Source organism: Chiroxiphia lanceolata, chromosome 3 (genome assembly GCF_009829145.1).
Source record: "Chiroxiphia lanceolata isolate bChiLan1 chromosome 3, bChiLan1.pri, whole genome shotgun sequence".
NCBI lineage: Eukaryota > Metazoa > Chordata > Aves > Passeriformes > Pipridae > Chiroxiphia > Chiroxiphia lanceolata.
The window spans coordinates 327,628-342,451 of NC_045639.1; the positions used below are offsets into that span (position 1 = coordinate 327,628).

A 14,824-nucleotide genomic window follows, 5' to 3' on the forward strand; every position below is an offset into this window, starting at 1 on the left:
GCCCCCTAAAACGGAAGAGCAGCTTGCAGCCTGTGAACTCAGTAATTTCCAGACCCCAATACAGCAGCAACTGTTGCTCAGTTGGCAGGAGACAGGGACAGACAGTTTTAGTTGTGCCACACAACAAGCTCCAGACTGTAAAACCTATTTACTCCTGACTGCATGATAGAGTCAGCCCTCTTTTAAACAAGCAATTCCACGAGCAAGACTGGTTTTAAACAGCTGTCCCAGAACAAATGCATCCTAAATCCCAGCATCTTTCCATCGCCCTCCCCGTGGATCCTCCTCTGCCAGGTACCAGCTGAGCTGATCGCCCTTCCACGGCATGAACCCACTGCTCAGTGTTCCCTCTTCCACCTGAAAATCTGAATTTTGCAAGATTTAAAGGCATTCCACACCCCCAAAGCCCCCAACACATCAGGTTACCCCAGGGTTTAACCTGGGCATGGCAGGGGGCTATTTCTCCAGCGGGGTGTCTCTCCTCTCCTCCCCACCCCTCACGCCAGAAGCCTTTCCAGCAGGAATGTTTCTCTTCCACCCAGCCTGGTGATAAATCCAGGCAGGCCAGGAGGGCACTGGGGCTTCATAACTTAAACATGAGAACCTGCAGCTCTGCAGGAGCGAGGCAAACAGACATAAATCAAACAGGCAGAAACATCTCAACACCTATTGCAGAGCACGAGTCCAGAGGGGACAGAGGCTGCCAGGAACCAAACAGCAGGACACAAAGCACAGACAGAACCCCAGCATGGTCTGGGTTGGAAGGGACCTCAAAGCCTATCTAGTCCCACCCCTTGCCATAGGCAGGGACACCTGCCACTAGCCCAGGTTGTTCCAAGCCCTGTCCAACCTGGCCCTGGACACCTCCAGGGATGGGGCAGCCAAGGGGGAATAGTTTCACTACTAGAAATGCAGCATTCAGGATCTCAGTCCAGATCACTCCCCACAAGTGTTTCAAAAACAAGATAAAAAAATAAATCCAAACTCTGTACTTATAAACAACAACCCCACAATAATCCATCTGGCTTGAAAATCCAAGTGTTTGGGTTTTTAACCCAGAACAACAATGGTTCTTGCCCTGTGAGACACTGCTCTGTGCCCCTGCTGCTTTCTGGAGAACTGCTAAAGCTCCACGTACAAACACAGGCATGATGCTCACCTGAATCCCTGCTGACAATCTCACCATTGGTCTCATTAAGAGAGATGATATCAGCAACTGAGAGAATATACAGCAAAGCTGGCACAAAAAAGCAACGTTCCATCTTCAGCAAAGTAAGGAATTCCTGGGAAAATGCAATGCTCCTAGAATAAAAATGAAACAAAAAAACCCTCCACAAAAACCCACCAAAAAAACTCCCATCAGAATATACACAAGAAAGCCACCTTACCACCTCTGAAAACTCTGTAAAAAATTCAATTAAATGAAATGAAAACGCAAAGACAGGGAATTGGACAGAGGGAAATGCTGAAAGGAAGTGTGAAAAGCAACGGGGCCCAGAGCAGAGGGAGGGATTGGAGAAAGAGGGAAAATAGAAATGAGATTTACAATGTAATGGGCTACATGAGGCAGCAGAAACACTCAGAGATGAGAGGCACATGTTATTCCAGAGGCTCATGTGGGGTGAGTGGAGGTGGGACAGAGGAAGGGGAGCGAGAGCCACGTGCCCACAGTGAGCAGATGAGGTGTGAGGACACCAACAGCCCCAGCTGCCCCCACCAGCAGTGCAGTTTTTAATGGCCAGCCCAGTTCTCAGGATGAATAAACCTGGGACAGACCCAGGCAGGGAGGACTCACCAGCTGGAGGAGAGCCTTGCACAGATGTGGCTGGTCCTGGCACCCCAGACAGACAGGGGGCCTTGTGCTCCAAGTGAGAACTGCCACCCAGTTCTGAGGTCACTGGTGAGGGCTGCAGACCCCTGCACTAGTCCCAGGACCTCTCCTTTAACTGCTGGAAACCAACAAGTGCATTAAAGGGAAGCGACTCCAGTACAGTGTTTGCTTTCCACACAAAACCCATCTCAAGTCAGTAATAGTAAAACTCTCTAAATACATTTATTTATCAATAATGAAAATACTGTACAATGCCCCAGGAAAGGGGTGGGGACAGGCAAGGTGTTAAGTCTGGCTTTCATCGATGTCCTTGTCAGGATCCACAGCTGCAGCTTCGCTCTCCTGCTGCTGCTTCTTCCAGAGCTTTGCCATAGCCAACAGTTTGAGGTTAGGCTGATTGGCAGTATCTTCTGGGAAAATATAGTCATAGTATTCCTCCCAGCCAGCATCAGACTAGGGAAAAAAATACCACAAAGCAAAGTTTAATTTGCATGTTAACGCTGGCTATTAGGAGGCACTTCGAATAAGAAAGAGAAAGAAGAGAAAATTAAAGCCCGTGTTTGTTAGCCCATCCCCAGCAGCTGACTCCACAAAGGCACCAAGAACCCACAGCTGGCATTGCTTTTTCCTTACCCCATCCTCAGCCTGCAGTTTTCTCCTCTTCTTTATTTTCTCAGGCATGAGTTTATCTATCCTCTCCTTGGTGCTGTCAGAGCCGAACTCCTCCTCGAAGCTCCTCCAGGACTCCAGCAGCATGACCCTCTCCTCCTTCTCCTCGCAGCTGCGCATGGCCTTGTTGGCCTCCTCGTAGACCTGCCGGCAGCGCTGCAGCCGCTCCTCCCTGCCCGCCGACAGCTCGAACTGCGCGAAGCTGATCCACACCTGCGGGCACAGCACGGAAACCCCGCCTCAAACCCCACCCCAAAGCTGATCCACACCTGCGGGCACAGCATCGAAACCCCGCCTCAAACCCCGCCCCAAAGCTGATCCACACCTGCGGGCACAGCATCGAAACCCCGCCTCAAACCCCGCCCCAAAGCTGATCCACACCTGCAGGCACAGCACAGAAACCCCACCTGAAACCCCGCCCCAAAGCTGATCCACACCTGTGGGTACAGCACAGACACCCTGCCTGAAACCCCCCTAAAAAAAAAAACAAATCAGCCCAAAAAAACCCCAACCCAACAGCAAGGCAAGTCTAAAGCACTTTCCCATCAACCTAGAAAATCTCTGGTTGCTTCACATATGTGAGATTGGCTGCTGCTGTACGAAATTCAGCAACTTCTTTCCCCCCTTCCCAGCACAGGCACGGGACTGGACTTGGGTTGATTTGAAGCCAGGCAGCCCAGGCTTCCTCTGCCCCGTGGGCCACATGTGTCAGGACCAGCTCTGTGTCCTGGGTGCCCACACACACCTTGACGTGTTGTGTCCGCTGAAGCAGCCGGCGGTAGAGGTTCCTGGTCTTCTCATACTCCTCTTGCTCAATCTCAAAGTCAATGTAGGATTTCCAAAGAACCTGCAACAGAGAAGCCTTTCATCACGTTCATTCAGAGCACACTGAGACAATGGGGGAGGGTGGGGGAAGAGCACGGATAAAGGTGAAATTTCCCTGAGAAAAGTCTGAGATCAGAGCATTAACTGAGAGCACAGGCTGGGATCAGGGCTGAGCAGCACCACACCCTGTGCTCACAACCCATTTAGCTTTCCCCCTCACACTTTGTCAGGGGGTTTACGGCCCTGCCAAGAAACAGCTGCTGAATTAAGGAGTGCTGGGCCGTGGTTGTGTCTGAGCTGGTGGTCATTTACATGTTCATCAGCAACACTTCACACCTGGGCCGGGTGCTCAGCCCTCCCCCTCACCTCGGGCATGTCCAGCCGGGGCTGCCCGATGGCCAGCTCGTAGATGGCCCGGGCACGGTCGATGTCCCCCAGGATGGTCTCCAGCTCAGCAAACTTAATCCACGAGGTGCAGTTCTCCGGGGCGAACTCCAGGAATTTCTCATACAGCTTCCGGCAGCGGTCGAATTCTCGCAGCTGCAGCTCCAGCTCGATGTAACCTTTGAACAGTTTGTTTTTGGGGCATTTACCTATGGACGTCCCCTGTTAAGGAAAGAGACCCCCCCAAAAAAAACCAAACCCTTAATGATATTGCAGGCAAATAAAACCCACTGTATTTTCTAAATGCTTCTTTACTCTTCAATATTAGAGCTACAACTCATTTTTTGCACAGCCTGTTTCTTCAGACTCTGTTCAGGGCCAGTGGGAAATCCAACCAGTGTTTGCAGAATGAATGTGCATCCACAAACAACAAGAACTCAGGAAGCAGAAAATGTCCCCACTTGTTACACTTTTACAGAACGTGGATCCCCCATGGAGTGTGAGTGGGAACTTACCCCGGCTCAGCTGAGCCTTCATCCTGCACCAACAGCTGAAGGAAGCACAGTACCAGTCTGTACCAGTCTGTCAGGTAAACTGTTCCCAAGTATCTTACAAAACAAATGATACCAAACCAAACTGTCTCCTGGCCCCACACTGCTCCCCCTCACACAGAGAATGGTTCCCCCTCCCTGCCTGCTGACTGACAGCAATGGACAGGTAGAGAATAACATCTTTAAAAAGTTTAAAAATTTTCCTTGTGATATGCCTCAGACTCTGGAGAAAACTGTCTGTCCTAAGGCAAGCTGTGAGAAAGCAGTTTCTGGTTCTTAGTTTGGGAATCTTTTAAAACAAGAGTTAAGAACAGGCACACCTGAGACAAGCTATACCAAACTCCACCTTGGAGCCACTTCCAGGGACAAGCATTATTTATTAACAAACATTATTTATTAGGCAGCAAAGCCTCTGTTCCCTCAGGCCAACGTGAGTGAAGTAACTGGAGATCAAACTCCCCTACTACAACTCTCCTGCGCAATGTTCCTACACATTTATTACCTTGGAACTTATTAAAAACAGAGGGATCCACCACTTGGGAGTATCACTTTGGTCACTGTTACAGCCCTCCAGCTCTGCAAATGCCACTGCTGTTTCAAAATATGCCCAGTTCTTCTCCATGTACCCTCCATCACCGTTTTGGTTGAAACCCCATTAGTTTGCTCTTTAAAGTCAAACCACCTCCACCATTACCAATGATGGCTTTCTCCTGGAATCCCTGAGTTTAAGAATATCTGAGCTGAGAGGAAAGGAAGTTTATTTCAAAAGGTGTGGGTGCCAAAACACACCCGCAGTCCCCAGACTTGCTGACATTCACACAGTGAACCTGCTCAGCAGCTCCTGAGCCTGCCCAAAATCCCTGTGATTGCTTCTCTCAGCACCCTGAGACTCACACACTCTGTTCTAATTTCTAAGAGTCAAACATCATCTTTATCTAAAAAGCTTTTTAGAATGTATCACTGTAACGAATCGGCAGCAGTTAGCAACTTGTAATGGCACTAAACTGATGGGGGGGCTCTGCATTCAGAGGAGTGCTTTGTCATTTCTGCCCGCGGCTAATTCATCATAGCAAGCTGCCTTTCTTTTTAAATCATACACGACAGTAAATGCCGGTCCCTGCAGACTCCTCGGATGCTTTATTTAAGTGGATTAAGCCAGCAATTTACAAAGGACAATTTAAGATCTCTTAATGCTATTCCTGTGTCACTGTTAGTTAGCAAAGTCAATTAGGGCAGTAACAAAAGCTTACCAAAGCCCTTCTGGCAAGGGGGAGGTTCTTCTGGCGTATTTCAAACTGTGCATAAAGCAGCCACATTTTGGCAAATGTAAACTGGAAGAAAAAGAAGAACGTAATATTTAGGCTGGAAGTTCAGTAAAACATACTGCATATATCCCTTAAAAAACCCCAAACACTCCATCTATATATACAAAAATGTTACTATTACTACGTTTAGTCTCGTTTGAGCTTGGTGTTTTCCTGCTAAAATGTTGAGAGTCTATTACCCAAAACAACCTCACCAGGACAGGGCAACATCCTCCACCCCTGCTGAAAACAAAAATAGCAAGGAGGAAGTCTTTTAAAGGAGAGAAAAGAGTTCGTTAACCAATCGTCAACTGGTAACATATCAGCCATCAACGAATCAATTAACAGCTGTTAACGATTACAGATTAATCCTAATCTACACACCTGACACTCAGGTGAAGCAAATAACGGCAAACTGGAAAAGAAAGAACATGAACTAGGGTTTTCTGATGTTCCAAGGCAAGGCAGATCGATAGTTGTAAGGGTTTGGCCCCGTGGATGTTTTAGTTAAAGCTCACTAGCAAAGAAAACCCCACAAAGTCCCTCAAAAATCAGCTCTGGAGGCCAATTGTAACGGGGAGGACACACCTGCAGCTGCCTCGGGTGGGACCGTGCAGGCCCTTAGGTGCAGCTGCTATAAAAGGTGGTAACCCCAGCAAAGCAGAGCACCAACTGTTCTGTAGAGGCTACAAGTGACTCAGCTTGGAGCAGCCTGAGGAGGAAGCCATGTAAGTAAAGACCAACTAAGTGGTTTTCTCTATCTTTTGGCTATGTCCAATTTTAGCTTCTTAGAGTCTATTTAATAATTTTAAAATAGTGCAGAAGCCCCTTTGTTTCATCTGTATGGGGGAATCTGACACCGTGCTTGTGCTGCTGTTTCCCACGGTGATGCAAGCTACAGTTATCTTAGACCTTAGCTAGAAAAAGACTCTACCCACTTTGGGAGATGGACATTTTGAGAAACTAAAAGGGGTACTTAAAGTTCTCAGTGAAGCCTTCTGTGAATGTGTTAGTAGACATTTGGAGCTGTTTATACACTTGAATCTAGAGGGGGGAAGAGAACTAAAGGATGTTATCCGGGAAACTTTAACCCAAAAGTGACCCCGAAGTGCTGGAGGAGCCATACCTTTTTGTGGGGAAGGAGCTCAAGGCAAGCCTGGTACACCTGTCTGGTTCGCTCTGCATCCTGTAAGAACAGGCACCATTAAATGCTTTGTTTACTGCTAGGGTTACACTGTATTTTGAATCCTGCAATGACTGTAAAACTGCAGAACACTATTTTTTAAGTCAAACTGGTTAGAATCATGAATACTTAAGATATAAATGTACTTATCTACTTGGTATGCAGAATTCAAAGGTAAGAATCAGCAAGACTCGCCTTCTGAAAGCAAGATTCACTGCTAAGAAGCAGACAATAAAACCAGGAGTGTCCCCATTCTAAGAGGGAAAACAATGAGTCTGTTTTCCTTTAACAGACACCAAATAGTGTTCTCCACTTACAGTAGCTCTAATGCTGCACGACTGGTAACAGAAGAAACACTTGCACAGCCTCAAAGGCTACCATAGCAGCAATGTGGGTGCTTCACAAATGTTTTGCTAAATATAGAACTATTTCACAAGTTCAGGTAACAGTGCAGTTCAGATGGGGCTAGAAATACCCACTTCTGCATTTATTATCAGCATCTTCCTGGATGCAGTGAAACAAGTTTGGGTTTTTTTTTTTTTTTGTACCCCCCATGCATAAGAGGGAAAACTGAAAGGGGAAAAATCCCATATACTTAAATAGTAAATCATGTAGCTTGCTGCACAAAAGTAGTGAAACATGGCATATTTAGTTCTCAGCTTTCCTGTTACAATACCAGTAGCTGTTTAACGTGCGGAAAATACTTGTGAGAGAAAATAAAAACCCAAACCCTGAGTTCTTACTACTTGCCTTTGCCTCCAGCTCTTCGTACAAGGCGTAGTTGATCCAGAGGTAGATGTACCTCTTCCAGTGCCTCTTCTCCTGGATGGGGGGCACGTTGGCAATGGCTCTCTCGTACACCTCCCGCACGGCCTCGGCGTCCGCGTCGCTCTCCACCAGCCTCAGGTAGTCGAACCACGCATCGTAATTGTGGGGGTTTGCCTTCCAGGAGGATGGGAGCAGGGAGGCAGGGAAGAAGCTTCAGTCACCACAAATAACAGACCCTGTTCCTTTACTTAAGCTTTAGTCAGAATTTCTCCCTTAAAATAGGGAGCATTAATGAACCGCTGTCGGTCTTGGGGATGCTCACATAAGAGCTTTTGGGTTAAAGTGAGTTTTGTTTTTATTGTGCCTACAAATACTTTCTAAACGAAGTGTGAGAAGGGATGAGAGTGTGGTGAAATGTGCAGTGCTCAGTGAACAGCAGACAGGAGTGGCACGGCTGTTTCCTCCCAAAAAGGTCCTTGGACACGGGTGAGGTGTCCTGGAATGGTTACCCCATAACTGGAGTAGTAAGTCACAAGCCAAACTGCATTATGCCCTCAGGTTGTTTCAAAGGGTACCAAGCTCTGAGTTCAATCAGGAACTTTGCCTGCACAGTCTAGATTAGAAAGCAGAAACAAAAAAGCAGTGAGTGCAAATATCACTCTCTTCTCCACAGATAGAATTCTGTCTCCAAAATGAATATTGCCTTGGTATTCTCTTGATGGTTTTTTTTGACTATCAAGGATAGCGTAAAACTCATCAGCCTTCATATCACAAGACACTGCTGTACCTGAAGCAGCAGCTGGATGCACAATGAGCCAGGAGGGTACCTGTAACACATACCTTCACCTCCTCTTCATACTGGAATCTCCTCTTGCTGACAATGATGTCTTCAATTCCCCTCCTGTCTCCAAACTTCTTCTCAAAAATGGTGTAATTCTTGAAGAGATTCTGGGCGTCCTGCTTCGGAATTCTATCCAAGGCATACTTGTAGATCACCCTTACTCTTTCAAACTGAAAACATTAAATATCATTTCAATAATATTTACAAGGCAGTTTCAGTCCTACCCCACAGTTTCTTAAGGAGCTCTTGGCAATATTTAATAGCCTACAGAATCATGGAACATCTCTATGTAAGTGACTATTTTAGAACAGGACTAATGCAGATCTCCCTGAAGAGTGAACTTTGAGGGGGAGGGAAATCTGTAAATGTCAGCCCCCACCATCTCTTTTTTTCATTTACAGGCTTAGAATATTTAAACCATATTTAAGAGGCATGGCTTTGGGGTTCACAGAACCTTTTCAATTCCTTACTGGCCTGGGCACTTAACAGAGGCTGTCAGTGGAAAAACATTCAGGCCAGTCCAGTTTTTTTATCACGCAGGCTACAGCCTCTCAGAACCTCACAGACCTGAGGATACATGCTTGGCCTGACGCTGCTGCTCTCCGGCTTGGCAGATTTGATGCTCAGAACACACCTTCCTGATGCCACCAAGAGACAACTAGAAGCAGGCAAAAAAACTCAGACTAACAGCGCACCATAAGCTGATGAAAACCCCAAGCACTGCGGTTAAATGGCTTTGGGGTTTGACATCCAAGGAGAAAGCCTGGCGTTAGTCCGACGTGTTACCGACAAGACCTTACTTCTTTCTGGTTCTCCTCGAACTTGGCGAAAGCCACGTAGAGGTGCTCGTCCATGTGCTCCTCCCCGAAGAACTCCACGGCCCTCTCGTACACCTTCCTGGCGTGGGCGAAGTAGCTGTGCTTCTCCTCGAAGCGCGCGTACTTGATCCAGTTCTTCACGTCGGGGTGCACGATCACGAGTGCAGCTCCGTTAAAGAAACGCCGCTGCCTCAACGGGACCCCTCCAGCTGTGCCCCCCCCCCCCCGGCGACTACGGGCTCAAGGGCTGCACCAAACCCCTCCCAAGGTGGGTTTTATCCAAGGAAATGCCTTACTGAGAACTTGAAAAGGGATAAAAACCGGATAAAGGGCAGGGAGAAGTTTGAGGAGAAATCTGGAACGAACGACTGCGAAAAAGCTGGGTGCATGAGCAAAACTAAATATAGATGTTGTGGCAGGGCCTACAGCCACTTCACTGAATTTGATGGCTTTCCCTAAACACTTAATACCTACTGCTGGCTCTTGGTGTGGTGGCTTGTTCTCAGCACCCCACAGTGAAGAGGAGCACAGAGATATTGCCAGAGACGGAGTAACTAAGGAAAGGAAGAATGCAGGCCTGAACTTGGGCAGGTGTTCCAAGGCACAGAAAAGGATATATCTCTCATAAATGCTTCGTGCCCTGTCCACCTCCTTGTATCTCAGCTCAAAGTTGATGTAGGAATGCCAGGCTTGCTCCTCTGGCTGCCACTCCATCCAACGTTCGAACACCTGACGTGACCCAGCAACATTCCCCAGCATCTCCTCCATGTAAGTGTACTTGTACCTTGGGAAGGAACACTGAGTTTCTACAATTGCATAGCGAACATGGCAACTCAAGGATTTTTGGAGTGCTTTGCAAGAGCATCCCTGAGGTTTCTTCATCTATCCCCCTCCACCCCAGAAATGCCTGTAGACACAGTTGTGACTGGCAGCATGCAAGCACATGAACATCCTTCTCTCCCAATGCTCTGGCCACTCAAAAAAATACAAAACCACTCCAAAACTTTAGCCTTCCTCTGTTTTCAGACTAGCCTGAAGACTTGAAGAAAAAGGAAACAAGGCACTCTGGCATGACCCCAGAGCAGACAAACGACGTGCAGTCTCTGGGGGCAGAAGAGCTGCTCTGGGCTGTGCCAACGTACCAGAACTGGTTGACCCTGGGCAGGGTGGTGATGGCCCGGTCCCAGATGTTGCGGGCGTGGTTCACCTGGCGGTTCTTCATCTCCATCTCGGCGTACTTGAGCCATAGTGTGACGTTCCTGTAGTCCACGTCCAGGGCGCGCTCGTAGATGGACCGGGCTCTGCAAAACACAAGTATGCTGCAGGTATAATGTGCCTCCAGGACCTCGATGTTTGTGTGGCAACGTGTGCCTGAAAAGGTTTATAGGAGCTGCCTGCAGCTGCATCCTGGTTACCTCTGGATCTCCTTCAGGCTCTCCTCCCATTGTGCGTACTTGATCCAGTTACTGATAACAGTCCTGTTCTTTCTTATGTTGTCTTCAAAAGTCTGGGGAGAGAATTATATCTGTGAGTAAGAAATCCTTCTGCAGACCAGTACTATAAATGCCTTATGGGGTATTATTATTATTATAGGAATGAATGCCCAATGTCTTATACCTATGCAGAAGTGGTAATGAATCATACTTAGAACAGCACTGTAAAAACTGCTGGGCAAAGCAGCTAGAAATGTAGAATAGTCCTATAGGACTAAACTTGAGTTCCTGCAACCTGATACCTGAAATATCTTACTCAAGCAACAAACTGAACCATGATTGTCTTATGCTGCCTGGCCAGATGCTGGTGGTAATGCAGGAAGTGCCTGTAACCCACAGATGTAACTACTGTTTTAGAGTTCCAAACAAGGGCACAGGGGAGATGTCTGCTATGTTAAACAACACAGGTTTAACTTACAGGTTTTGCACAAAAGTAGCATGAAGCAGTTACGGTTTCTAAAGAATGGGTACTTGCCTGGAAAGTCCACAAGGAATATAAACTACATCTTGTCTAAGTTAAAAATAGTAGAGTTTTAGTGCTTTACCTAAGGGTCGAGATTAGGCTTGTTATTTTACTGTACCTTTCTTTTCCTAAGTTTATAGTCATTTAGCTCTTCAACATCTGTGATCTTCTGCTGCGGAGGCGGCGGGAGAAGCTCGAGCTCCCTCTCCTTGGCCTCTCTCAGAAGCTGCTCCGCTGTGATCTGAACCTCGGCGGGTGCTTTATTTTTCACCTGCAAGGTAAGCGGAAGGGGCGCTCGGTTCACATTTCCCTACGCGAACCCGCCAAGCTCCCCCTTGCCGGTTTCCTCCGGTGCCTCGCTAGGGGCGGTGTTCGCCGAGGGCGGCGCCGGGGACCCCGCGACCCGCACGGCCCGGTCCCGGGCGGCTCCGTGCCGGGGTCCGCGGGCCCCGGGGGGCTGCGGGGGTGCCGCCGCCCACCCACCTTCGCCACTTTGGGGATGCGCTGCTTCCCGGCCGCCGTAGACGCCATCTTGCCGCCGCGCCGCGCGCCGGCCCCGCCCCGTCACCCCCGACCTCACGCAGCACCGCCCGAGCGTCGTTGCCGCGGCAACCGGCGGCGCGTCCCGGGGCGGCGGTGGGCGGTCCCCGGGTCCGTCCGTGGGTGCGTCTGTTCCCGAGCTCGGTCCGTCCGTGGGTCGGTCCGTCCCTCGCGGCAGTCCGCGTGTCCGCCCGTGGTCGCTCCGCTCCGGACACGGGGCAGGTGAGTGCACGGGGTGGGGGGGGTGGTGGTGGTGGTGGTTTGTCGCGCGTGGTGTCCCTGCCCCGCGGGGCGCCCCCTGGCGGCTCGGCGGGCGCCCGGGGCTGGGAGAGCTCGCGCCCGGGGCTGGGAGCGCTCGCGCCCGGGGCTGGGAGCGCTCGCGCCCGGGGCTGGGAGCGCTCGCGCCCGGGGCTGGGAGCGCTCGCGCCCGGGGCTGGGAGCGCTCGCGCCCGGGGCGTCTCGAGGCTGAGGGGCGGGCCCCGCACGCCTGAGGGGGAGCGCTCGCGCCCGAGGGGTCTCGCGGCTGAGGGGGAGCGCTCGCGCCCGAGGGGTCTCGCGGCTGAGGGGAAGGGCTCGCGCCCGAGGGGTCTGGCTCCTAGGGGGTTCCCGGGTCACTCCCGCCCGGGTCCCCGGAACGCCGCCGTGCCGGTGCCCGTCCAGCGCCCGCCGTACCGCCCGGGTGCTCGCCCCGCCCGCTGCTGGGCGGGTACCGGGGGCGGGACCGCTCCGCCCCGGAGGCGGGGCCGGGCGCTCCATCCCGCCCTAAGGACGCCGGGTGTCCCGCAGGAGCCGCCGCAGGTCCCGTGTCCCGCAGGAGGATCCCTGCTCGCCCAGCCGAGGTACGTGCGCGTTCCGTGCGTTTTGAGCCAGAAGGAGCAGGAGCGGGGTGCAGGGTTGTCCCCGGTGCTCGGGCAGTGTCTGAGCGGGGCGGGCTGAGCTGCTCCGGGCGGGCGGGCAGGGCGGTTCTTCACCGCCGGGTCTCTCTGAGGTGCCGCTCCGGGGAGGGCAGTGCAGGAGCTGCTGTAGGAACAGCGCGTTTCCTCGTGCAAACGGTACGGTTTTTACTGTGTAACTGCTGCTTTCCGTCACTCAGGGCTTGCGTGAGTGTTCGGGGGAGCTCGCGTTGAAGCGGGTGGTATTTCTTTCAATGTATTGAGTTAAACGACTTAAATCTGTGAACGCGGCAAACTGTTATCCTGAGTTGAGATGATCTTAGTGCTATATTTCAGTTCATCAATGACAGTTAAAAAAAACTCCCGTACGTTTTTATATATGGAATTGGCACCATATCTGTCTTGCTTCAGGTTGGTCCCAGGACCTCTTTGCAAAATGTATATTGGTGTGGCTGAGACCTGTGCTGGCACCTAAATGTCTTGTTTGTCTGTGGAGGATGTAGCGGTGCATGTGACTTTCTCTGTACTTAAAAAGTATGAAATTCGGGGTTTCTTTTGTCACTCCATTTCGGTTGGGATCTGTGGTGCCTAAAAATTGGGCATCATGCCTGGGTTTGGAGCCACTGCTAGAAGCGGCTCTTGTGTTTGGCAGGTTGGTGAAAATGCTCTGCTGGTCTTGGTGCGTTGCTCATTTAAACTTTTTTTTTGAGTTAGTGATGCTATATTTTACATGTATATTTTAGAAATTGCAGAAAGCTATTTTTTGGTCACTTTATTCCACATGCCTGATTAACTGTATTACAGTGGCCTGGAGTATTGAGCAGGCACACAGCTGAAAGGTGTTAGAACTGAGGGGATGGTCACAGGTGGTTTCAGTGTCTGCTGCCTGCTCACAGGTGGTTTGAGTATCTGCTTTGAGTATCTGCTGCCTGCTCACAGGTGGTTTGAGTATCTGCTTTGAGTATCTGCTGCTTGCTCACAGGTGGTTTGAGTATCTGCTTTGAGTGTCTGCTGCCCGCTCACAGGTGGTTTGAGTATCTGCTTTGAGTGTCTGCTGCCCGCTCGCAGGTGTTTTGAGTATCTACTGCCCAATTACAAGTTGCTTGAGTATCTGCTGCCCCTGTGTGTTCTGAAGTTGCCGGGCAGATCAATAAATCTCTTATGCCTGGCACCTGTGAATGTGGAACCACAAACAAACGGTTTTCTTCTGGGCAGGAAAGCCATAGAACTTTCAATTCCTTTTGAAATTTAAGCACTGGTGTTGACTTTAAAAGAAACTTGAGGTGCACTTTTGGACAATTAAGTCACCTGAAGCTGCTGTTTAATTGTTACCCTGATTGCCTGCAGCCGAGCCTCCCAGCCTGCAGGCTGAAGGCACTGTTCTGTTGGCTACTGTGCCCATAAGTGAGTAAATGTAAAAGCAAGTGTAACCTGCTAAAGCCGTTTATTTCCTGTGCAGGACCCAGGCAGTAGGGATGATTGCTGCTGCATTTCCATGTGTGCAGTGCCTGCATGCTGCGTGTATGCAGGCAGTATATACCTGGGTGGTGTACAGGAACCAGGCACCTAAATCCATAGGAATTGCACCACTTAGGAGTTCTTAGAGGGATCCATCTGAAGTGACTCTGGTCAGTGGATTGCAGAGAGATCCCCAGAGCAGCAATGTTGGTGTTTGCTCTTGTTGCAGCCTGTGAGATGGACACAGTAACTTCCTCAAGGAGAAACACGGGAGGGGTCAGTGTCCGAAGAACAGAATCACACGATGTTCTGGACATCATCACCCTCTTCAGCACTGCTACAGAAGGTGTCTTTGGAAGGGTTGATGTCATGTTCCTTTTGTAAGTAATGGTATTCTAGGACATTACCTTTCTTGCAGGATACTTCAGGCACTTAAGTCACATTTAAAATGGCAAGAAAACATTCTGAACCTGTGTTGGGTGGTATCATGTTTTTGTTTTTTTGTGGGTTTTTTTTTGTTTGTTTGTTTTTCTTTTTTGTTTTGTTTTGGGTTTGTTTGTTTGTTTGTTTTCTGCTATTCCTGAAAAGTGAAAGAAAATCTACTTCCATCTGTCATACACATGACTGGGCAAACCTGGGTCACTGCTGTCAGTGTGGTGGACATGATTTATCTATACTAGTCTCTTATAAAAATTCAGAGGAGATAGTGTTGGCTAACTCCTGGTGAAACCCTCAGATTCCAGTGGCAGCTGCCTGCTCCATCTCCCAGAATGCTTTTGCCTGTAGGGGAGGAACAGAAGTGG

At 49.7% G+C, this 14,824-nt stretch overlaps 2 protein-coding genes across 5 annotated transcripts in view; one reads left to right on the forward strand and one right to left on the reverse strand.

Moving 5' to 3' along the window:
- Positions 1-2,024: 2,024 nt before the first annotated feature.
- On the reverse strand, positions 2,025-11,742 carry CRNKL1 (crooked neck pre-mRNA splicing factor 1). Its single transcript, XM_032681760.1, has 14 exons — positions 11,614-11,742; positions 11,249-11,401; positions 10,590-10,681; positions 10,317-10,475; positions 9,792-9,958; positions 9,157-9,335; positions 8,356-8,526; positions 7,498-7,689; positions 6,691-6,750; positions 5,511-5,591; positions 3,692-3,931; positions 3,246-3,347; positions 2,465-2,713; positions 2,025-2,284 (listed from the first exon to the last, which is right to left on the reverse strand). Exons 1-14 carry the CDS (start codon positions 11,659-11,661, stop codon positions 2,117-2,119), a joined length of 2,061 nt encoding a protein of 686 aa, XP_032537651.1. The 5' UTR covers positions 11,662-11,742; the 3' UTR covers positions 2,025-2,116.
- Positions 11,722-14,824, forward strand: part of CFAP61 (cilia and flagella associated protein 61) — a 94,637-nt gene continuing 91,534 nt past the window's right edge. Inside the window, exons 1-3 of one of the 4 annotated variants that reach the window (XM_032681757.1) lie at positions 11,722-11,892; positions 12,457-12,509; positions 14,251-14,401. In XM_032681757.1, coding sequence (XP_032537648.1) covers positions 14,259-14,401 — 143 coding nt within the window. In that variant the 5' untranslated portion in view covers positions 11,722-11,892; positions 12,457-12,509; positions 14,251-14,258. Of the gene's footprint in view, positions 11,893-12,337; positions 12,510-12,647; positions 12,723-14,250; positions 14,402-14,824 lie in introns of those variants that run through there. The other 3 variants (XM_032681758.1, XM_032681756.1, XM_032681755.1) reach the window with 3 other exon arrangements.